Source organism: Lontra canadensis, unplaced genomic scaffold (assembly GCF_010015895.1).
Source record: "Lontra canadensis isolate GAN:19392208 unplaced genomic scaffold, GSC_riverotter_1.0 scaffold6, whole genome shotgun sequence".
NCBI lineage: Eukaryota > Metazoa > Chordata > Mammalia > Carnivora > Mustelidae > Lontra > Lontra canadensis.
The window spans coordinates 2814434-2837922 of record NW_022631000.1 but is presented as its reverse complement, the minus strand read 5'-3'; the positions used below and the strand labels follow the sequence as shown (position 1 = coordinate 2837922).

The window sequence follows — 23489 nt, the reverse complement described above, 5'->3', positions numbered from 1 at the left end:
AATTAACTGCATGGCTAAAGAATCATGGGGAGAAAGCCATGAGTTCCGTGCTTTGCTTTCTCTTCCTCTGGAATTTCACTGCTCTCCTTGGTATTGAAACTGCACTCCTTGGTAGGTGAACTTGGTCCTGGCTGGGTTTCTTGTTGATCTTCTGGGGGAGGGGCCTGTTGTATCGATTCTCAAGTGTCTTTGCCCCAGGCGGAGTTGCACCGCCCTTACCAGGGGCCCGGCTGAGTAATCCGCTCGGGTTTGCTTTCGGGAGCTTTTGTTCCCTGAGCGCTTTCCGTAGAGTTCCGGAGGACGGGAATGAAGATGGTGGCCTCCCAGTCTGTGGCCTGGAGGAGCCGAGAGCCCAGGGCCCCCCTCCTCAGCGCGCCCTCAGAGAACAGCGCCCAATTATTCCCGTCACCTTGGCCTCTGGCCGCGCTCCGAGCTGACCGAGCCTGCGACCGGTTCAAGGTAACCCCGAGCTGAGAGTCACTCCTCCGCTCTGTCTAGCCGGCTTCCCCATTCTAATACCTGCAAGCTCTGCGACACTCAGACACTCCCGATCCTTCTGTGACCCTGCGGGACCTGAGGCCACACTGACCCCACGTGGGCTTTACCCCGGTTTAGCCTCTGGAGCGATGTCCCTCAGCGGAACAGACTTTTAAAAGTCCTGATTTTGTGCTCCGTTGCTTCGCCGCTTGCCGGGAGCCGGCCCCTCCCCCCGCGGTCTATCTTCCCGTCGCTTTGGATTCACTTCTCCGCCAGTCCTACCTTTCAGAAAGTGGTTGATTTTCTATTTCTAGAATTGCTGTTCTTCTTCTTTTTGATCTCCCATTGGATTTGTAGGTGTTTGCAATCTTTAGATAAACTATCTAATCTCCCGCAACCTGAAGTAGTTTCAGCCTACTACTTCTCTGCCATTTTCTCTATCCCAAAATTTTAAAGAAAGAAAAATCTATTTGCATACAAAAAATAAGGTTAAATAGAATGAAGGGATAGAATATGACTATAACAATGAAAATTTAAAAAGATTTTTAAAAAAGGTATTGATAAAATAGTTTAAAATAGGAAATAGGAACAATTAAAGAAAAATAGAGGAAGAAAAAAATAATGAAAATTTAAAAAAATTTAACTTCAGAAGACAAAGTAATCATGGGGAAACAGCCATGAATTTAATGTGCTCCATTCCCCTAGCACCGGTGTTTTGCTGTTCTCATTGATCAGTAATCTTGATCTTGGCTGGATGTTCTTGCTGATCTTCTGGGGGAGGGTCCTGTTGTAGTGATTCTCAAGTGTTTTTGCCCGAGATGGAATTGTACCGCCCTAGCCGGGGCAGGCTAAGTGATCTGTTCTGTTTCGCTCTTGGTAGTTTTCCTTCCCTGAACACTTTCCATATGGCTTTGGAGGATGAGAATGAAGATGGCGGCTTCCCAGTCTCCCACCCGGAGTTGCTGAGAGCTCGGGGTCCCACTTCTCAGTGCACCCTCAGAGAAAAGCAGTCAATCACTCCTGTCTCCCTGATCTCTGGCTGCACTGTGAGCTCACCCAGCCTGTTACCGACCATTTCTGTCTGTCGCACATGGCCTCGTTTGGAGTCTCCCAACCCAGCAGATTCCTGCAGTGCGGTTCCATGCCATTCCTCCTGGTAGAGGAAGGGTGGGGTCTCCCCAGATCTGCCACTTTTGGGTTCCCTGCCCCAAGAGCAGTGGTACCACTATGCCTCAGATCACAGTTAGTGGGAACCCCTAGCTGAGAGCCCACTCCTTGGCTCTGTCTTTGCAGCTGGCTTTCCTGCTTACCTGGGAGCTTCCTGCACTCAGGCACCCCTGGTCTTCCTGTGACCCCAAGGGTCCTGTGTCCTGTGTCCACTGTCCTAGCGAGGGCTCCACCCCCTGCTTAGCCTCTGGAGCGATGTCCGTCAGTGGAGCAGACTTCTAAAAGTTCTGATTTTATGCTCCACTGCTCTGCCGCTTGCTGGGAGCTGGCCCCTCCCTCAGTGGCCTATCTTCTGGTATATCACCTCAGGTTCGCTTCTCCACATGGCCTACCTTCCAGAAAGTAGTAGCTTTTCTGTTCATAGAATTGTTCTTCTCTTCAATTTCCTATTGAATTTGTAAGTGTTCAGAATGGTTTGATAACTATGTAGCTGAATTCCTGGGGCCAGATGAAATTTAGGTCTCCTACTCTTCTGCCGTCTTGCTCCTCCCCATCCCCCAAAAGGGATATAAAACTTTATGGTCAATAAATCCCTGATAAGATGCTCATACTACTAGTGTTAGGAAATTGCAGACTAAATGATTCACAAAGTCATTACTATGGATTATGAGATGCTGACAGAGCTGGCTTCTGTCCATCTCCTATACACACCTCATGATATTCTGATATTCTTTCCACTCACTTATCCTACTTCATTCAGCTCAACCTACTTCCTTTAAATTTTCAAATCTGTGAAGCTCTTTCCTGTTTTCTGATGAAATTTTTTCTCCCAGCACTTTTTTGTTTCTTAACATGATCTCTAATCATTTGTTTGCTTGTCCTAAAATTAAATTTCATGAGATCATGAACTACATCTTATTTTCTGCTCTTTCCTCAGTGCCTTTTGCTCAGTGCTTGGTACATATTAGGATCTCAAGAGAATAATAATGTATCTTACTCAATGGGGAGAGAAGTGTTAGACATTTAATTGAACATATTCATTTTCCAAAGAGTTAGGAACTGAGAATGAGTGATTATATTATGTTCCCCATATTCTCTCCTGTTCTCCTTGCCCCATGCAGTGTCTCATATGTTACCAATCAAATAAGGTTAGCATAGTCAGGAAACCAAACACCAATATAACAAAAAAAGAAAACCATTTTTCTATCTTTAAGATTTTCTTTTTTTTAAAAGAATTTATTCATTTATTAAAGAGAAAGAGCATGAGCAGAGGGAGGGACAGAGGGACAAGCAGACTGCCTGCTGAGTGAGGAGCTGGACACGAAGCTGGGCTCAAACCTAGAACCCCGAGATCATGACCTGACCCAAAGTCAGATGCTTAACTGACTGAGCCACCCAGGCGCCCCATCTTTAAGATTTTCAAATGGAAAAACACATTAATAGGCTATGCACTAGTTGAAAATAATTGTTTATAATCATTGGAATGGTTGGGTCATTCTGAAATAAGAAAATGCAGTAAACATAGGACTTCTGATTATTTTATAAAATTAATTACATTGTATCTAATTTCTGCCACTTGTTTTCAGCTCATTCTAGATTCCATCTCCTTCCTAATATTTATCCCTCTGAGTTTGGTTAGATATTCAGATGAATAGGGATGGGTCAGAGAAGTCTGATTCCTATATTACTTGGAACTTTAAAAAAGTAAATATAGAAGAACTTAATGATTTGTTTCATTCTTTGCATAAAAAAGAGGTTCTTGAAGGGACTGAGCCAGAAGTCACATACCATGTCACTTTTTTATGTCACTGTTAAATACCACCCCTTTCCTGAAACTTTTTTTGATATTCAAACTTGGTTTGATATTATCCTTCCTTAGTTTTCCTGATAAAGAAAAGATAATTATTTTTCTGTCCCAGTTCTTTTCTAGATGGCTTTTCTAAATACTGTAACATAATTTCTTTATATTCCTTATGACATTTATACTTTAGTTATTTGTTGTAGTTGTTTTCTGCCCTCATTACTTTATAAATTCCTTAAAGGTAGTTAGTGTGGGTGATTTTTATTAATTGCTCATAGAAAACTAATAATTATTGCAGAAACAAAATGGAAGATGGGTGAATGGTGGGTATATTTAACTCATTATCTTATAATTTCCTTATATATGAAATGGAAGGAGATGAATGTCGTCTTTAAAAAAAATCTAAGAATATATGCCTCATTCCTCCTCTTCCATTAAGTTTTGATACCTCCCTCATCACATATAAAACATTTAGATGATTCTCTTAAGATTCTTATCATGTCCACAAGAAGCTAAATTGAATAAATAAGTATAGCTATTTTTAGTTGCCGAACTACTTTTGAAACCTATAAAACATTTTATAAATTGCTTTTATTCTTTATATGTTATTATTTATAAATGTGATTAGGATTAAGAACAAACTAGACTTAATGAAAAGGGATGAATATTATATATCTTAATGTGTGTTAAATATTATGTATCTTAAAGAGGATGGTTAAGTAAACTGAATCTAGCATTTTTTCAGTGTTTGAAAGTGACTCTTGAAATCTGTATCTTAAAGTTTAAATTTTTTATGTGTAAAAAATCTTTCATATTCTCAGAATGGCACAGAGAAGACATAAAAGAGTAAGAACATGGACTCGTCACATAAACATCTTTAACAAAGATTACATTTTTGTGCCTGTAAATGAGTCGTGAGTATTTCAGATTATTTAAAAACAAAATTGGAGCATACAGAAAAAAATGTTTTTTCTTATGGGTATGTAAGTTACAGGTATTATTTTTAATTTTTTCCAAAGAAATGGCTAGAACTATGAGTTACTTATCTTAAATTTTGGTTTGACAGTGGCTATATTGTAAATATAGTGGAAAAAAAATGACAGATACCCATAAGACTATAATGACTGAGACATTGAGTTTTTCTTTCTTGGACTCAAAAGATTTTCTGCCTAAAAGATCAAAAGGTTTTAGGATGAATCTTAAAATACTTAAGAGAACAAGCTCTTCAAGCATAAATAGAAAAAAGTTGATGTTGTGAATCTATTTATTGAAGCAGTTTCTCAGTAGGAAGCACTGATTGGATGAAATAAATAAATTTGAAATAGCTCAGATTTTACCCTAAGTAGTCTTACTGCTTATTGAATTACTTTTGGAATCTGTATTCCATATTGTGTCAAATATTACAATGGGCTTCTTCAGAATTGGTATGAAAATTGTCATACCCACTTTCTCAGCTGTAGGTCCTGAACACATTCTTTTGCATTATTTGGATTTTGTGTTATTAAGATTGTATTTCTTTTTCAACAGATCTCACTGGTACCTTGCAGTCATTTGCTTTCCATGGTTAGAAGAAGCTATATATGAAGATTTTCCACAAACATTATCTGAGCACTCCCAAGTTCAGCAGTCTCAACATGACAACAAAACAACAGGTGGTAAACTTAATGTAGTGTTTTTAATAATAATGACAACAATAAAATGATTATAGTGAAATATGAAGTTAAAAGATACTTCATGACAGTTTTTTTTCATGACACTTATTAGAAGAAAGAATAAGAAATCTGAAATTTTCAAAATAGATACCCAATCTCATGTATAACCAGATGTAATTCTTAATTTATACTGTTACGTCAAGTTTTACTGTAGCACTTTTTGTAATTTTGCTAACATGACTAAGAATTCATGTTATGGATCTGCAGGCATAGACCAGTTTAGGTCTTTTGCCTCCTTGGTTAAATTTATTCTTGGGTATTTTATTATTTTTGGTACAAATGTAAGTGGAATTGTTTTCTTAATTTCTCTTTCTGCTATTTGTTATTAGTGTATAGAACTGCAACAAATTTATGTATATTAATTTTGTGTCCTGCAGCTTTACTGAATTCATTTATTTTAAGTTTTTTAGTGGTGAAATCTTGCATTTTTTTCTTAACAAATGAACACAATTCTTGTTAACACTGGTAAATTGACTAGGTAATATCAGGTCTCTTAAAAATTTTTCCATGATTTTTCTTATGTTACAACACAAATCTTAATTAAGTATGAAAATAAGCTCACCTTTTTGAGAAAAAAAATGGAAATTATGTTTTTAATAGCTGTAGTCCAAACAGTAAGCAGAATTATTAATAGACATTATCATTAACACTGACCCAAACCATATCTAAATATTTTGCATTAGACATAAATAAACACTCATAACTGCTTTATTATTTCTAACTAGATAATGATCTACATACTGCTTCAACACTGTCTTTGGGCACAGAAGATTCCCAAGTAAGTTTATTCTTTTAGGTATAAAAGAGGGAAAACCCTTGAATGTAATAATTTTATCTGTAAAATAGGGCATAGTGAGGTATGGACTATGATGGATATATTTTTTTAATTTTTTAATTTTTTTATAAATATATATTTTTAACCCCAGGAGTACAGGTCTGTGAATCGCCAGGTTTACACACTTCACAGCACTTACCACAGCACATACTCCCCACAAGGTCCATACCCCCACCACCCTCTCCCGACCCCCCTCCCCCCAGCAACCCTCAGTTTGTTCTGCGAGATTAAGAGTCTCTTATGGTTTGTCTCCCTCCCGATCCCATCTTGTTTCATTTATTCTTTTCCTACCCCCAAACCCCCCACGTTGCATCTCCACTTCCTCATATGGGAGGGAGATCATATGATAGTTGTCTTTCTCCAATTGACTTATTTCGCTAAGCATAATACCCTCTAGTTCCATCCACGTTGTTGCAAATGGCAAGATTTCATTTCTTTTGATGACTGCATAGTATTCCATTGTAAATATATACCACATCTTCTTTATCCATTCATCTGTTGATGGACATCTAGGTTCTTTCCATAGTTCGGCTATTGTGGACATTGCTGCTATAAACATTCGGGTGCACGTGCCCCTTCGGATCACTATGTTTGTATCTTTAGGGTAAATACCCAGTAGTGCAATTGCTGGGTCATAGGGTAGCTCTATTTTCAACATTTTGAGGAATCTCCATGCTGTTTTGCAGAGGGGCTGCACCAGCTTGCATTTCCACCAACAGTGTAGGAGGGTTCCCCTTTCTCTGCATCCTTGCCAGCATCTGTCATTTCCTGACTTGTTAATTTTAGCCATTCTGACTGGTGTGAGGTGGTATCTCATTGTGGTTTTGATTTGTATTTCCCTGATGCCAAGTGATGTGGGGCATTTTTTCATGTGTCTGTTGGCCATCTGGATGTCTTCTTTGCAGAAATGTCTGTTCATGTCTTATGCCTATTTCTTGATTAGATTATTTGTTCTTTGGATGTTGAGTTTGCTAAGCTCTTTAGAGATTTTGGATACTAGCCCTTTGTCTGATATGTCGTTTGCAAATATCTTCTCCCATTCTGTCAGTTGTCTTTTGGTTTTGTTAACTGTTTCCTTTGCTGTGCAAAAGCTTTTGATCTTGATGAAATCCCAATAGTTCATTTTGCCTTTGCTTCTCTTGCCTTTGGTGATGTTCCTAGGAAGAAGTTGCTATGGCTGAGGTCGAAGAGGCTGCTGCCTGTGTTCTCCTCAAGGATTTTGATGGATTCCTTTCTCACATTGAGGTCTTTCATCCATTTTGAGTCTATTTTCGTGTGTGGTATAAGGAAATGGTCCAATTTCATTTTTCTGCATGTGGCTATTCAATTTTCCCAACACGATTTGTTGAAGAGACTGTCTTTTTTCCATTGGACATTTTTTCTGCTTTGTCGAAGATTAGTTGACCCTAGAGTTGAGGGTCAATTTCTGGGCTCTCTATTCTGTTCCATTGGTCTATGTGTCTGTTTTATGCCAGTACTATACTGTCTTGATGATGACAGCTTTGTAATAGAGCTTGAAGTCTGGAATTGTGATGCCACCAACCTTGGCTTTCTTTTTCAATATTTCTCTGGTTATTCGAGTTCTTTTCTGGTTCCATATAAATTTTAGGATTATTTATTCCATTTCTTTGAAAAAAAATGGGTGGGATTTTGATAGGGATTGCAGTAAATGTGTAGATTGCTTTAGGTAAGCATAGACATTTTCACAATATTTGTTCTTCCAATCCAGGAACATGGAACACTTTTCCATTTCTTTGTGTCTTCCTCAATTTCTTTCATGAGTACTTTATAGTTTTCTGAGTATAGATTCTTTGCCTCTTTGGTTAGGCTTATTCCTAGGTATCTTATGGTTTTGGGTGCAATTGTAAATGGGAGTGACTCCTTAATTTCTCTTTCATCTGTCTTGTTGGTGTAAAGAAATGCAACTGATTTCTGTGCACTGATTTTATATCCTGACACTTTACTGAATTCCAGTACAAGTTCTAGCAGTTTTGGAGTGGAGTCTTTGGGTTTTCCACATGTAGTATCATATATGATGGATATTGTTGGACCATAATAAATGTGTTGTTTTATGGTTCTTTGATATATTTTATGGGGATAGGAAACAGAACAAGAGAAATTATCATTCTTCTTGCATTTGTGTAGCTTACTTTAACTTTTTTTATTTGTTTATTCAGTAATTTATTAGTTCATTTTGGTTGTTTCCTTTTCAGAGTATTTTTTTTAAGTTTTTTTTTTTTTTTAATTTATTCATTTGAGAGAGAGACAGAGAGAGGAAGAGGGAGAAGTAGGGTCCCCACTGAGCCAGCCAGGAGCTTGATGTGGGGCTCGATCCTAGGACCTGGAGATCATGACCAGAGCCAAAGGCAGATGCCCACCATCTGAGCCACCCAGGTGCACCTTCAGATGTACTTTTATTCTTCATCATGTCAGCATTTTTTTAAGCTAGTGTAATAGTAATCTAAACCTAAATATATATAAATGTATATATATTCAATATATATTTATATATTATATATAAAATGTATATATATATATAGAAATTATTTTTTGAGTGTAATTTGACATACAATACTACATTAGTTTCAGATGTACAACATAGTGATTTGACAATTTTAAATATTATGCTACATTTACTGCAGGCGTAGCCACCATCTGTCACCATATAGTGCTATTGCAGTGTCACTGACCATATTCCTTATGCTGTGACTTTTATACCTGTGATTATTTATTCCATAACTGAAGCCTGACTCTCCCACTCCCCCTTCACCCATTTTGCCCATCCCCTGATGCTCCTCCCCTCTGGCAACTATCAGTTTGTTCTCTGTATTTATAGGTCTGATTCTGCTTTTTGTTTGTTTATTAATTTGTTTTTTTAGATTTCACATATAAGTGAAATCTTATGGTATTTGTCTTTCTCAATCTGACGTATTTCACTTAGCGTAATAGCCTCTAGCTCCCTCCACATCATCGCCAATAACAAACTTTCATTCTTTTTTATTTCTAATACTCCTCTGTGTGTGTGTGTGTGTGTGTGTGTGTGTGTGTTTGTGTGTGTGTGTGTACATCTTCTTTATCCATTCATCTGTTGATGGGCACTTGGACTGCTTTCATATCTTGGCTATTGTAAATAATACTGCAGTAAACATTATGGTGCACATATCTTTTCAAATAAGTGTTTTCACTTTCTTTGGGTAAACACCAAGTGGTAGAATTATTGGGTCGTATGGTATTTCTCTTTTTAATTTTTTGAGGAAACGCTGTATTGTTTTTCACAGTGGCTGTAGAAAACCAATTTACATTATCACCAGCAGTTTATGCAGATTTCTTTTTATTCACATTCTCACCAACACTTGTTATTTTTTGTCTTTTTGATTTAGTCCCTTCTGGCAGGTATAAGGTAGTATTTCATTGTGGTTTTAATTTACATTTCCCTGATGATTAGTGATGTTGAAATTTTTTCGTGTGTTTGTTGGCCATCTGTAGGTCTTAATGTCTATTCAGATCCTTTGCCTATCTTTAATTGGACTTAAGTGTGTGTGTTAAATTGTATAAGCTCTCTATGTATTTTGGAAATTAACCCTTATCAGATCTAGCTTTGGCAAATATCTTCTCATATTCATTGGGTTGCCTTTTCATTTTGTGGATGGTTTCTTTTGCTGTGCAAAAGCTTTTTGTTTTGATGTAGTCCCAATAGTATATTTTTGTTTTGGTTTCCTTTGCCTAAGGAGACAGATCTCGAAAAATGTTGCTAAGGCTGATGTCAAAGAGTACTGCCTATGTTTTCTTGAAGTAGGTTTATGGATTCAGGTCTTACATTTAGGTCCTTAATTTTGAGTTGAATTTTGTGTATGGTGTAAGAAAGCGATCCAGATTCATTCTTTTGCACATAGCTGTCCAATTTTCTTGACACGATTGAATTGAAGAGGCTATCTTTTGCCCATTGTATATTCTTGCCTTCTTTGTTGTAAATTAATTGACCATGTAGGTGTGGGTTTATTCCTGGGCTCTCTATCCTGTTCCATTGATCTGTGTGTCTCTTCTGTGGCAGGACTATAATGTTTTGATCACTGTATCTTTGTAGTATAGCTTGAAATCTGAGGTTAAGATACCTCCAACTTTGTTCTTCTTTCTCAAGATTGCTTTGACTATTTGGGATCTTTTGTGGCTCCATACAAATTTTAGGATTATTTTTACTAGTTCTTTGAAAAATAATGTTGGTATTTTGATAGGGATTGCATTGAATCTGTAGAGTACTTTGTGTGGTATGGACATTTTAACAACGTTGATTCTCCAGATCCGTGAACATGTTTTGTCTTTCCATTTGTTTATTTGTCTTCAATATCTTTCATCAGTATTTTACATTTTTAGAGTATAGATCTTTCACCTGTGAGGTTGTTTGTTCCTAGATTTTTGTGCGTATGTGTTTTGGTATAATTATAAATGGGTTGTTTTCTTAGTTTCTATTTCTGCTATTTTGATACTAGTGTACAGAAATGCACCAATTTCTGTATATTAATTTTGTATCCTGCAACTTTACTCTTTTCATTTATGAATTCTAATAGTTTTTTGGTACGTCTTAACGGTTTTCTGTATATAGTGTGTCATCTGCATATAGTGACAGTTTTACTTCTACCTTACCAGTTTGGTTTCTTTTTATTTCTCTTCTTGTCTGATTATTGGACTTCCAGTACTACGTTGAATAAAAATGGTGAGAATGGGCATTGTTGTTCCTGGTCTTAGAGGAGAAGCTTTTAGCGTTTCCCCATAAGTATGATGTTAGCTATGGGCCGTCATACATGAACTTCATGATGTTGTTGAGCTATATTCCCTCTAAGCCCACTTTGTTGAGAGTGTTCATCATGAAGAGTGTTCACCATGAGTGGATGTTGAATTTTGTCCAGTGCTTTTTCCACATCTATTAAGATGATCATATGGTTTTTATCCTTTAATTTGTTAGAGTGATGTGTTACCTTGGTTGATTTGTGGATACTGAACCATCCTTGCATACCTGGAATAAATCCCCCTTAATTAAGGTGAATGACTCTTTTAATGTAGTGTTAAATTCAGTTTGTTAGTATTTTGTTGATGATTTTTGCATCTGTATTCATCAGAAATATTGGCTTGTAGTTTTCTTTTTTTGTGGTGTCTTTGTCTGGTTTCAGAATCAGAGTAATGGTAGCCTCATAGAATGAGTTTGGAAGCTTTCCTTCTATTTTTTTAGGATAGTTTGAGGAGAATAGATACTAACTCTTCTTTATTTTTTTAAAATTATTTATTTATTTTTGAGAAAGAGAGCAAGCAGGGAGAGGAGCAGAAGGAGAAGGATAAGCAGACTCCACACTGAGTGTAGAACCCAATGTGGGGCTTGATCTCATGATCCTGAGATCATGACCTGTGCTGAAACCAAGAGTTGATTGTTTAACTGACCAAGCCACCCAGGAGCCCCTAACTCTTCTTTAAATGTTCGGTAGAATCATCTATGAATTTATCTGGTCATCAACTTTTTTATTGTTTTTTGATTACTGATTTAGTTTCATTACTAGTAATTGGTCTGTTCAGATTTTCTATTTCTTTCTGATTCAGTATCGGAAGATTGTGTCTTTCTGGGAATTCATTTCTTGTACGTTTTCCAATTTATTGGCATGTAAGTTTTCATAATCCTTCATATTTGTTGGGTGTTGTTACTTCTCATCTTTCATTTCTGATTTTATTTGAATCGTCTTTCTTTTTTCTTGATGATTCTGGGTAAAGGTTTATTATTTTATTTATATTTTCAAAGACCCAGCTCTTGGTTTCATTAATCTTTTCTGTTGTTTTTCTTTTTAGTTTTAATTTAATTAATTTCCACCCTGATCTTTATTATTTCTTTCCTTCTAGCTTTGGGCTTTGTTAGATCTTTCTTTTCTAGTTTCTTTAGGTGTAAAGTTAGACTGTTTATTTGAAATTTTTGTTTATTTGAGGTAGGCCTATATTGCTATAAACTAACTTCTTAGAACTGCTTTTGTAGCATCCCAAAGATTTTGGACTGTTTTGTTTTCATTTTCATTTGTCTCCATGTATTTTTTTTATTTCCTCTTTGATTGCTTTGTTGTCCCATTGTTTAGTTGTATGTTGTTTAGGCTCCACATTTTTGTGTTTTGTTAACTTTTCTTTTATAGTCCTCCAAACTGGCATGCGTGGTCTAGTTTTGGTGTCTTAATTGACCAAAGTAACCATGTAGTGATTTTTTTTTTTTTTTTTTTGGTAGGTACAGAGAGCAGCAGCCTTGCTATCCTGGCATAGGCTTATTTCTTTACCCTTACTGGTATAGGGTGGGCAGAAGAAAGGAAGTTTCCTTTTCTGCTGTAACAGTGACATGATTGGGGAGTTTCTTCTCTCTTATAGAAACAGACTTCCCAGGAGTGACTGGGTGGCTCAGTTGGTTAAGCATCTATCTTTGGCTCTGGTCACAATCTCAGGTTGCTGGGATCAAGCCCTTCCTTTTTCCCTCACCTCCCCAGAGTCTCTCTCTTTCCCTCAAATAAATAAATAAAATCTTAAAAAAAAGAAGAAGAAGGAAGGAACAGCCTTCTAAATTAGGTTCCTGGGAACACTTGTTCTAAGATGCAGATTATGATAAAAGGATTATAAGGTCAGTTAAGTTGGGTAAATCCTGTGTCTTAGTCCTCTCTTAAAGATTCACTGTTACATTAGAATAATAAGGGTACTGATAAGTTTTCCATTAAAGAAATCTGCTTGAAGTTTGATCTGTTGTTTCTCAAATTTGTCTCCACCAACAGCATATGTTGAGTTAGAAAATGTAGATAAGGGTAGATTAAATTAACTTGTTTATCTTTGCTTAAGATGGTGACTCTGACCTAGAATTCTAGGTTGTTTTTAGGCTATGTTAAAGTGCCATAACTTCTTGAGGCCACATGTAAAAGTGTATATATAAGATACTCTCACCAGTGTAAGAACATAAATCAGTGAATTTCTGAAAAAAATGACGTTGGCTCACTTTAGATGATGAAAAGAGCTCTTACTTGAAATTTGAATTTCAGAGTATTTCAAACATTTTAAAGAGTAACTGCATATTAATTTATTCAAATTGGTTTTAATTGTAAAGTCATAAAAATGCCTCTTATTTCAGAGTACCGAGACAAATCCATCAGTACCAAAGAAAATGTGTAAAAGGTAGGTACATGCTGTAATAATAGTTTTTTCAGATATTTAAATTTACTCCATATACAGATATGTACGCCTTGATTTCTTTTTTTGCTTTTCATAGGCCATGCATTCTCATACTAGATTCCTTGAAAGCTGCTTCTATACAAAACACAGTTCAGAATTTACGAGAGTAAGTAATGACAATTTTACCCTCATTCTGTTACCTAAAATCTCAATAATTTTGAAGTTACTGTAAGAATTACTGAAAAGACTATGCCATGAATTATATTTTACTACGTATTTAGATGAACTCTACAAATATAATCAATCATATATATCCCCATGTATGTTAATATTCAAGTATTAATATTTCTCAAATATTAACTTGTATATATTGAAAGAAAATTCAGAATTTGTATTCATAACTGAACAATAAGTGTAATTTTACAAAGGAACATTGCAGATATTAGTGATTATCAAAAGTATCATTTTAGAAAAAATAAGAACTTTTTCATATTTTTATTACTTGTGTGTGTGTGTGTGTGTGTGTGTGTGTATAATTTTGTAATTTACTATAGGATCTGGAAATAGCTACCAGCTAAACTTAAAATAATTTATCAGTTTACTTCATAATATAAATGAGTTTATGTATATGAGTTATGAAGTTGAGTTATTGAAAAAAGTCTAGATTTTAGTCTGAAACTCAGATGATTTTAAGTAGTAACACTTAAAGCCTTAAAACACTTGTACTGTTAAATTTGGAAATTTGACTTGAGGCAACACATCTGGCAGCAAATGTTTTTCTGTCTTTGTGTTGAATAGTAATAGTAAAGGTATTTCTACTAGAATCACTCTACTTTTTGATGATTCAAGGTATTTAGAGGTAGAATGGGAAGTTAAACGAAAAACTCATCGTGAATTCAGCAAAACAAACATGGTGGACCTATGCCCCAAAGTTCCCAAACAAGATAATAGCAGTGACTGTGGAGTATATTTACTGCAATATGTGGAGAGCTTTTTTAAGGTATGTAAAGATGTAAATAAATTTTTTTATTCACAATTAGTAGGATATAATCACAAATTACTGGGTGAGCAAGAAAATATTACAGTTAATCAAGAAAGAAAATAATTAAACCACATATAATCCAGATATTGGAGTTATTTAACAGAGAAGAATTTTAAAATGGTTTGAATAATATGTTAGAGAAAACAGTCAAAGATGAACAAAATGGGTTGAGATGGAATCTACTAAAAAATCAAGTGGATATCTAGAGCTGAAAATGCAGAATAATATATCTGAAATTAAGAATTTACTGGCATTTCTGTGATGAGCATTGGGTGTTGTATATAGGTGGTAAATCACTAAATCCTGCACCTGAAACTAATATTACACTGTATGTTAACTAAGGAGAATATAAATAAAAACTTAGAAGAAAAAGTAAAACAAACTTATTAGTTGGGTTTAGTAGCAGACTTGGATGCAGCAGAAGACAGGATTAGAACTTTAAAAAAAAAAGGTCAATGGAAGGAATTCCACTATATTTCAAAGAGAAAAAAAAAAAGAACATAAAGAACAGAATATAAGAGACAAGTGTGATACAGGTCAAAAAGTGTAATTTACATGTAATTAGAGTTCCAGAAGGATTAGGTTGGGAGAGAGAGAAAGGCAGACAAAAATTTGAAGAAAAAATTTCAAAACTAAAAGGCCCATATATTGGGGCACCTGGGTGGCTCAGTCAGTTAAGCGTCTGCCTTCTGCTCAGGTCATGATTTCAGGGTCCTGTGATTGAGTCCTGGCGACAGGCTCCTTGCTCAGCAGGATGTCTGCTTCTCCCCCTCACTCTTCCCCTCACTCTCCTTCTGTGCAAGCACTCATTCTCTCTCTCAAATAAATAAAATCTTAAAAAAAAAAAAATAGAAGACCCATATACTCAAGAAGCTCAGAAAACCATAAGCTAGATAAATACAATAATAAGCATGAGTGTTAAACTTTCTAGCTCATCAGTGATACTATAAGTAGCTGTATTAAGGAAGAAATTTTAAAAGCAAGGAATCACTGTTTGCTTTTTAAACTGTCCACTCATTACTTCAGTCATTACCAACATTATTTGTGAAGCCCCTCTCCACTATCTGTAGGCTGGGGAGTTGAGACTGGAAGTTCTAGCCCTGTAATTGCATTGTTGGTTGTCCTGGCAGCCAGCCCCATTTTTTGGTGTGGTGTTATGAAAATGGGTATAGGAGTAGAGTATTTTTGACTAGTACTGAATGCACTTTTAGCACATAAGGATTATAGTATACAGTTAGAATTTTTCATATAGTTGGGGAGGAATAGTAATACATAGGTTTAGGTGAATTATATATTATATGAATTATATCTCAGTAAAGCCATTATTTTAAAAAGCCAGCAATTTCTCATTTCTTGTAAAATGAAATAAAAACAAATTTAAATTGTACTGCTAAAGTGATTGCATTCTTTCTTTTCTTTCATTAGGATCCTATTGTTAATTTTGAGCTTCCAATTCATTTGGAGAAATGGTTTCCTCGTCATGTAATAAAGACCAAACGGGAGGATATTCGAGAGCTCATTTTGAAACTTCATTTACAGCAACAGAAGGGCAGCAGTAGCTAGTTAATCTGTACAAACATGACACAGATGTTCTATAAGATTACTGGAAAGCCGCTTATCAGCATTTGTGTTAGCTCACAGAGAAGAAAATAACTTGTGGTAGTTTTAAAAGTCATTGAACAGTATCTAAAATATATAAGATATATTATTAGATTGTTGAGATCTCATAGATGCAGTGGAAAATGGGGGTGGTATAGATAAACTTACTAGATAGAAATTAAAATTTCATAAATATTTGATATTTTTCTGATTAAATGTTTCTGATTATGCAATAGCATATGTAAATGTGAGAATGTTTTTGTAGATAATAAAACTATGTGATCTGTACTTCCATATAACTGGGAGTTGAGGGGAGTTAGGTCCTCCCTGGTGCCAGCCCCAGTGCTTGTCAAGTTTGTTGACAAGTCACATTATATTGTAATTCTCTTCTTTGCAGCTCAAGCATGCAGTATGAATACTGTGTATTTTTTTAAAGAAGAATTTAGTATTAAGGCTTCAGAAAATGCCATTTACGGCATCCCTTCTGTATAGTGTAAAAGAAGACACGATGTTAGGAAGATGATAAAAATTGACTCTTTCAAAGCGCAGCTTATTTTTCTCAATTGCTAAATGGAACCGTTACTCTGCTGTAAATTGTTATATGTTCTCTTTTTCTTTTGATGTCATATGTGGGGATCTGAGAATTTAGTTCATTCATTCAGAATGAAATTTGGAACAAAAAAATTTTAACTGTCCAAAACAGATTTGTAAAAATTATATATGTAGCTTAATTAGTTTATTTGAGGTATAGCTTTATCAATATTGACTTCTATCCTATTCTGATATCTTAGAATGTATGTATACAGTTTCTGTAAGTGTAGAAGATAAAATTGGTGTCCTCATAACTTTAATTAAAAATACCCTCAAAATCTTATTTATTAATTGTTAGAACTAAATATATAATTTTATAACTCTGTTTACCCAGTATTCATCTGCAAAAGCCAGATTGCTAGAATTGCTTTTATATTTTTAAATTATAGTTTTTAGAGACCTATGATCCCCATGGAGCTTAAGTTTTTATTTAATGTTCAGGTAACAGTTTTGAATTCATGTGATGATGGTGGTATTACATGGTTAAAGACTTCACAAGCTTTTGATGTTATCAGGAAAATTTTGAGGGGACAATGATACTGTATTTTCTCAGAAAAGAAACATGTTTTCTAAGAGTTATTTTGATCTTCTGTTTTAAGCATCTCTTGGATTTATATTGTTAACTGTATATAAAGCAGTGAAGCAGAGGCAATTTAAGATAAAGCTAAAAGTTGGAACATTTTATTTCAAAATCATGTGAATTTGAATTTGTCAGTTAAGCCTCAGTGTTTTTGAGTTTTTGTTAATCTTGTCATCATCTTTATATTGTTAAAGATATTTGTCTTTTGGAGATTTCTTATAAAGATAGTTATAATTACATGTTTTCATTCCCAACTTGTGTGTGTATGGGAGGGGACTTTTTAAAAAGACTATTAATTATTTCATACATCTAATTTTGGGAAAGCAAGTATGTAATACATCTTCTTGTGACTTCTTAACTTTTTGTTTGTATGTTTTTCAAAGGTACCACTGTCCTTTATCATGTTTTGAAGATTGTTTAAAATTCATTTTCCTAAATTCATGTGGAAATGATGCGTTGATTATCAACATTTTATATTAAACACGTTTCCAATTCATTAAATCAAGGCGTAATATTCTTTTCTTAAGAAACATGAGCCATTCTTAGAAATAAATTTTCAAATTTATGATTTCCAGTTCATATCATATAACTGATGCTTAGATTAATTTTTCTTTCTTCCTTAACAGGCATATAGTTAATTTGTTCATTCAGGAAACATTTTTAGAGCATCTATTAGTAGGCAATTTGCTAGGTACAAAAAAATGAACCACAGCTTTTGTTATTGAGTCATTTATAGTCTAGTGGGAGAAATGGACATATGAATAGTTTTAATATTCCCGGCAAAAACTGTAATAGACTTTCTTGGGAGCTCAGGAGAGAGTTCATCCTAGTTGTGTGTGTGTGTGTGTGTTAGTGAGAAGTGGTAGAAAGATAGTAAGAGGGTTGTCACTGGACAGGGAAAGTCTTTCCAGAGAAGATAATACTATTTTTAATTTACAACTCTTGGGATTAAAAAAAGGAGTAGCTGTTTTTTTGTTTGTTTGACTCCTATCTAAGTAAGACTTAGAAAAAGTATAATGCCTCTTATAATCAGCTTGTTTTCTTTTTATGTTATGGGGAAAAAAAGGGCTCGTAGAGAGCCCTTTCTAATCTGGTTCCAATCTATGTGCTGTCCTCATCTTTCCAGTGTCACCTACTTTTTAATCATATAAAATTATTCACTTATGCTGTAATTGCTTTTGGCTTAACACCAAGCTTAAGCCTTTTCTTCATAGCAAATTATCTTGGGTTTTATTTCTTATCACTAGTGTTTCTTTAGAAATGTACTGGGCTAAAATAAATGTAAAATGTCATTTGTATTCAATATTTTTTTTAATTGTGAAAATGACCTCTAATTGTTGAACTATGCCTGGTCTGGGAGAACTATGAGTAGACATGCATACTTTGAAAGCCTGCTTGACCAGAAGTATATAAAATGGTATTGGAAAACATATGCTTTTTCCTTCCTTCTATAGAGTCTCTTGTAACTGAACTTGTCCTTGGAGAAATTTGGAAACTGCCTAGAGGCCATTAAAAGACAGGCTTTTGTGGGTATCAGGCTTCCTTATGCTGGTATGGTCTACACTCACCCAGCTGGTCTCTTCTCTTACAACTGAGTGCATCCCTTTTGGGGGCTGAAGAAATTGGGGTCAGGACTACTTTAGGATTCTCAAGAGAAATGTGCTTTAGATCTTTACCAAACAGTCCCCCCCACTGAAAACTTCACTAGAGGTACATGACATAAGATGTAAATCCTAGCTTTCCCAGGGACTTTGATGAATTTAATTGCTTTCTACTTGGTTTATTTGATAAAAACAACTGTCCTAATACAAAGAATTTTATCTGGTCCTAATGTGATAAAAGATATCCTTTCTTGGCTAGGAGTTCCTCATGTACATAAACATACCGGGTCTCATGTTTAGTAGCTAACACAGTTATCATGTGGCTATCATTTTTATTGTATGCTTAGTATGTATCAGGCACTATTCTAAGCATTTTCTGTGTATTTACTAACTTAATCCTCACGATAGGCCATCATGGGTTAGGTTTATTATTCCTATCCCATTTTATAAATACAGAAGAAGTCATTAAGTGGTTATAACCAAAGATTTTCAAATTTCTTTTTTTAAAAATAGATTTAATTTACTTGTCAGAGCACAAGCAAAGGGAGCAGCAGGCAGAGGGAGAAGCTGACTATCTTCTGAGCAAGGAGCATGATGTGGGACTCCATCTCAGGACCCTGGGATCATGACCTGGGCTGAAGGCAGACACAACCAACTCAGCCACCCAGGCATCCCAGATTTTCAAATTTTTTATCAAGGAGAGAAATTTACATGATAGTAACTATGCCGAAAAGAAATAGCTCCAGGAAAACTAGCTAGAGTTAGTTTTGTACCTAGCTCTGTATTTCTGAAGTAGATAGGTATAGTCAGTTTGGGCTTGTAAAATCTTTTGCTTACATATCATAAGTCCTAGGGGCACCTGAGTGTCACAGTTGGTTGAACTTCTGACTCTTAGTTTTGGCTCAGGTTGTGAGCTCAGGGTGGTGAGATAAGGCCCCAAGTTGGGCTCTGCATTCAGCACGGAGTTCTGCTCGAGACTGTCTCTTCCTCTGCCTCCACCCCACCCACACTCTCTCTCTCTCTCAAAATAAATAAATAAATGAATCTTAAAACAAAACAAATCATAGACCCTAGAAGAACCCAGAGAACTTGCGAATCTGTCATGTTCAACCACTAGGTTCATAAAAATTGTAAAACTCCATGAATCATACGTGAAAGAGTATTTTTAAGTGGACTCCTTGTTAAAGGCAAAGAAAGAGCCGTAAACAGCTTAGCTGGGTAGATTAGAATAAAGAAATTGTCTCTCCCCATCTGTTCTAATTAGCTTATCTCTTCCGCTTTCATAGCTGTGCTGGTTATTTCAGGAAAGAAGTGACAGCTATTTTGAAAGGACACCATTTTTATTTAGCTAATTTATAATGGTTTTGGAATGTTTGTCAGTTCTCAAATATAAACTCTTAAATGTTAGACCTTTCCTATAATAATTTGTTACTGGAAGTTTCAAGTCTTTTTGGGTGTTCAAGTTAAGGATTTTGGTTTCTTCTCATTCCTTTGATTTTGGCCCAAATGATTATGTTTCCTCATTTGGGGAAGATTTCTTTGGGTATTTTGATATTTGTCGTGATAGAAGGAAACCTTACATCACTAACAGGTATTTAAAAATCTATATATTTTTTCCTTATATTTGTATTATAATCTCTTTAAAAATAACATTATTTGATACAACTGTGTAAGAAATTGAATCAAATGCTATTATTTTAGTCTTTGTTATTGCTTCATTTAAACTTTTAAAATCTCTCCAATAATTTTGTTTTTTTTCTTTAGTAATTTCTACTTCGGACTTACTTCCTCTTATTTCTTGTGTTGCAATTGGATATATAGTTGTTTCAATAACCAAGAATCTTGAAATAAAGGAGGAGGAGTTAGATGGAGAAAAAATTGACAGCTCACTCCTCCACTCTTGAGGCATGCATGTCTGTAGTCTGATCATGACTTTAAAATTGAAATATGGCACAAAAGTCAGTTTTTATTTATTACCTTTCATACTGTATCTTTGTTATTATCAGAAGACTTGTCTATGCTTTCACTCTGTAGCACAAACCTACATGTCTTTAGAAGATATCCAAGAACCCAAGAGTGCGGTTTCTTTTTTCCTGACTGACTCAGAATCCACAGACACTTCTCCTTCTACTGAAAGGAAACTACCTCTGGACCACAGAGAAACTGAGAAACAGTGGTTGCTGAGAAGAAGGCGATCTATTCTGTTTCCTAATGGTGTGAAAACCTGTCCGGGTGAAAGTGTGACAGAGGCTGTGGCAAACCATGTGAAATATTTTAAAGTACGAGGTAAGTGAGCATCTAAACCTTGGGGCTTCATGATGCAATTCAAACATATTTCTAACATGTGTGTTGTATCTTGTGAAAATTCAAAGTCTGTGATAATTTAGACAGATACTGAGCCAAATATTATCTTTGTATTAGCTATGGGAAAGGGACTTGCTGAAAGTATAGTATTTATATAGATTGAGAGGAAAGTTTAAGAGTGGAAATGGCTAAAGCCTTTTAAGCATGTCAAAAATACCAGTTTGTGTTATTGGAAAATTTAATTATTTTTCCTTCATCATTCAGTAATTTGTTTAAATATACCTGCAAAATGTATTATCCATGGCATACTTACCTATTTGGGTAATTAGTTACTTTATATACATGAAAATATAATAAATTTCTATATTTTATAGTCCAGACATTCTGCAGATTCATGATGATAAGTCTCTGGTTGGTATACTTAAACTTATCATGTCTAAAATGATGGCACTTCTCACAATGGACCTGAAAGCAATTAACTAGGATTTTATTTATTTATTTATTTATAATTAAGATTTTATTTATTTTTTTTTTAAGAGATAGAGACAGCAAGCATGCAGAGGTGGGGGTGAGGGGTTGGGGGGAGGACTGGCAGAGGGAGAGGGAGAAATAGTCTCAAATAGACTCCACACTGAGTCAGAGCCTGATGCAAGCAAGGATCGATCTCATGACCCTGAGATCACAACCTGAGCCAAAACAAAGAGTCTGTGGGATGCATGACTGACTGTACCCAGGATTTTATTTTTAACTAAACAGTATTATCCTTGATCAAATCCTTTTTTATTATGTGTATAAGTTCTGTATTTACTAACCAAAATAGCTTAATTGACCATAGTATGTCTCTGAGTTTCGAAGGAATCGCACACTTCACTTTTTGCTGCTCAGGAGACAATAAAAAGCCATAAGATGGGTGTGATGCTGGCAAACTAAAGTAGAGGTAGATGATTAGAAGGCAAGGAAATCAGACTTGCTCATTTATGTATTTATTCAACAAATGTTTATTGGACACGTATTTTCCATGCTCTGGGCTATATGGATCTTCAGTCTAAGCTGCTGCTTTATCTTCTTTTTTACTTTCCTCTCTCTTGTCCTTTCACTTCTCCTCCCTCACCAAACCTTAAGTCTTTTTATTTTTATATATTTTTTCAAAGAAAGTGTTTTTTAGTTTTTATTTAAATTCCAGTTAGTCAAATACAGTGCAATATTAGTTTCAAGTACACAACTTGAGTGATTCAACATTTATATACAGCACCTGTAGCTCATCAGAACACATGCAGTCCTTAATCGCCAACACATATTTAACTCATCCCCCCCCTTCCCCTCCAGCAGCCCTCAGTTTGTTCTCTCAAGAGTCTATTTCTTGGTTGGCCTCTTTCTATTTTAACCTTTGCTCATTTGTTTTGTTCCTTAAATTCCACATATGAGTGAAACCATGCAGTATTTACCTTTGTCTGACTGACTTATTTCACTTAGCATAATACTGTCTAAGCAATTGTTTTTAAAATAAAAAAATTAATACCAGATATTACATATTTTTATATATTTAAATTTTTTTTATTAAAGTGTCACTCTATTAGCACCTTTTTTAAAGCAGGTATTTATATCTCTTAATTTTATTTTGGGACTATCAAACATTACTAAGTAGTAAGCTTTCCTTTTACCTTTTTTCTTTTAATATTTTATTTATTTATTTATTTGTCAGAGAGAGAGAGAGAAACTGTCATTTGTAAAGACTAAATGTGTTTTTGAAAATTAGGAAAAATGAATATTTCAGCAGAGGTTGTAAAGAGATTTTATAGATATAATTGAGATTATGCGCTTGGAACAAAATGTTTGGAACTTAGAGGGAGAGATCATTCAATGTCCAACTAAGCTAATTCAGTTTAATGGTTTGCGCAATTTTTCCTTCATAGAGTATCTGGCTTCAGTTGCTAGTTGGTGTAATAAACTTGAAAAATATCTTCATTTAAGCAAGAAGCAACTGCATTTAACCTAATGATTTGTAAAATTAAACAGATATTGAGGGTACTTGGAATTGAATGCAGTTAGTAGTATCCTCCCATTTAAAAAATTCCACTTGTAGTTGCACTTTTAAAATACAGCTTTATTAATGTATACATTGAAGGATTATGAGCTGTGTATTTAAATTATACTATTTGATTAGTTTTGAAAAATGTTTTTACCCTTGAAATCATCATGCAGTTAAGAAAATGAATTTATCAGTTACCTCCAAATATTTTCTCATTTGCCTTTGTAATCTCTCCCTCCCTTAGCACTTCCCTTTATCCTGGTACTGAGGCAATCACTAATCTGGTTTTTATCACTATGAATTGTTAGCATTTTCTGCACTTTTATATATGAATGTAATCAGTATGTACACTTTTTTATCTGGCTCAGTGCAATTATTTTGAGACTCATCTATGATTCTTCTTGCGTATCAGTAGTTTGTTACCTTTTATTGTTGAGTAGTCTTCTATTTTAGGGATATATCACATTTTGGAATAGTTCAGTTGTTTTCAGCTAATGGTGATTATAAAGAAATCTGTTATGAACATTTCTGTTTAAGTTTTTGTGTGAACATATGTTTTCTTTCTATTGGTTAATAGG

General features: G+C 34.9%; 2 protein-coding genes across 6 annotated transcripts in view; both read left to right on the top strand.

The window, feature by feature from the left end:
* SENP7 (SUMO specific peptidase 7) overlaps positions 1–17478 on the top strand; it is a 168639-nt gene extending 151161 nt beyond the window's left edge. For all 5 annotated transcript variants that reach the window (XM_032852067.1, XM_032852066.1, XM_032852064.1 and 2 more), the window contains 7 exons: positions 4267–4359; positions 4973–5097; positions 5883–5935; positions 13125–13168; positions 13263–13331; positions 14015–14165; positions 15633–17478. In XM_032852067.1, coding sequence (XP_032707958.1) covers positions 4267–4359; positions 4973–5097; positions 5883–5935; positions 13125–13168; positions 13263–13331; positions 14015–14165; positions 15633–15770 — 673 coding nt within the window. In that variant the 3' untranslated portion in view covers positions 15771–17478. The remainder of the gene's footprint in view (positions 1–4266; positions 4360–4972; positions 5098–5882; positions 5936–13124; positions 13169–13262; positions 13332–14014; positions 14166–15632) is intronic.
* Positions 17479–20309: 2831 nt separating this feature from the next.
* IMPG2 (interphotoreceptor matrix proteoglycan 2) overlaps positions 20310–23489 on the top strand; it is an 80052-nt gene continuing 76872 nt past the window's right edge. The window contains exon 1 of the mRNA XM_032852063.1: positions 20310–20864. Within this exon, the coding sequence (XP_032707954.1) occupies positions 20486–20864 (379 nt within the window). The 5' untranslated portion in view covers positions 20310–20485. The remainder of the gene's footprint in view (positions 20865–23489) is intronic.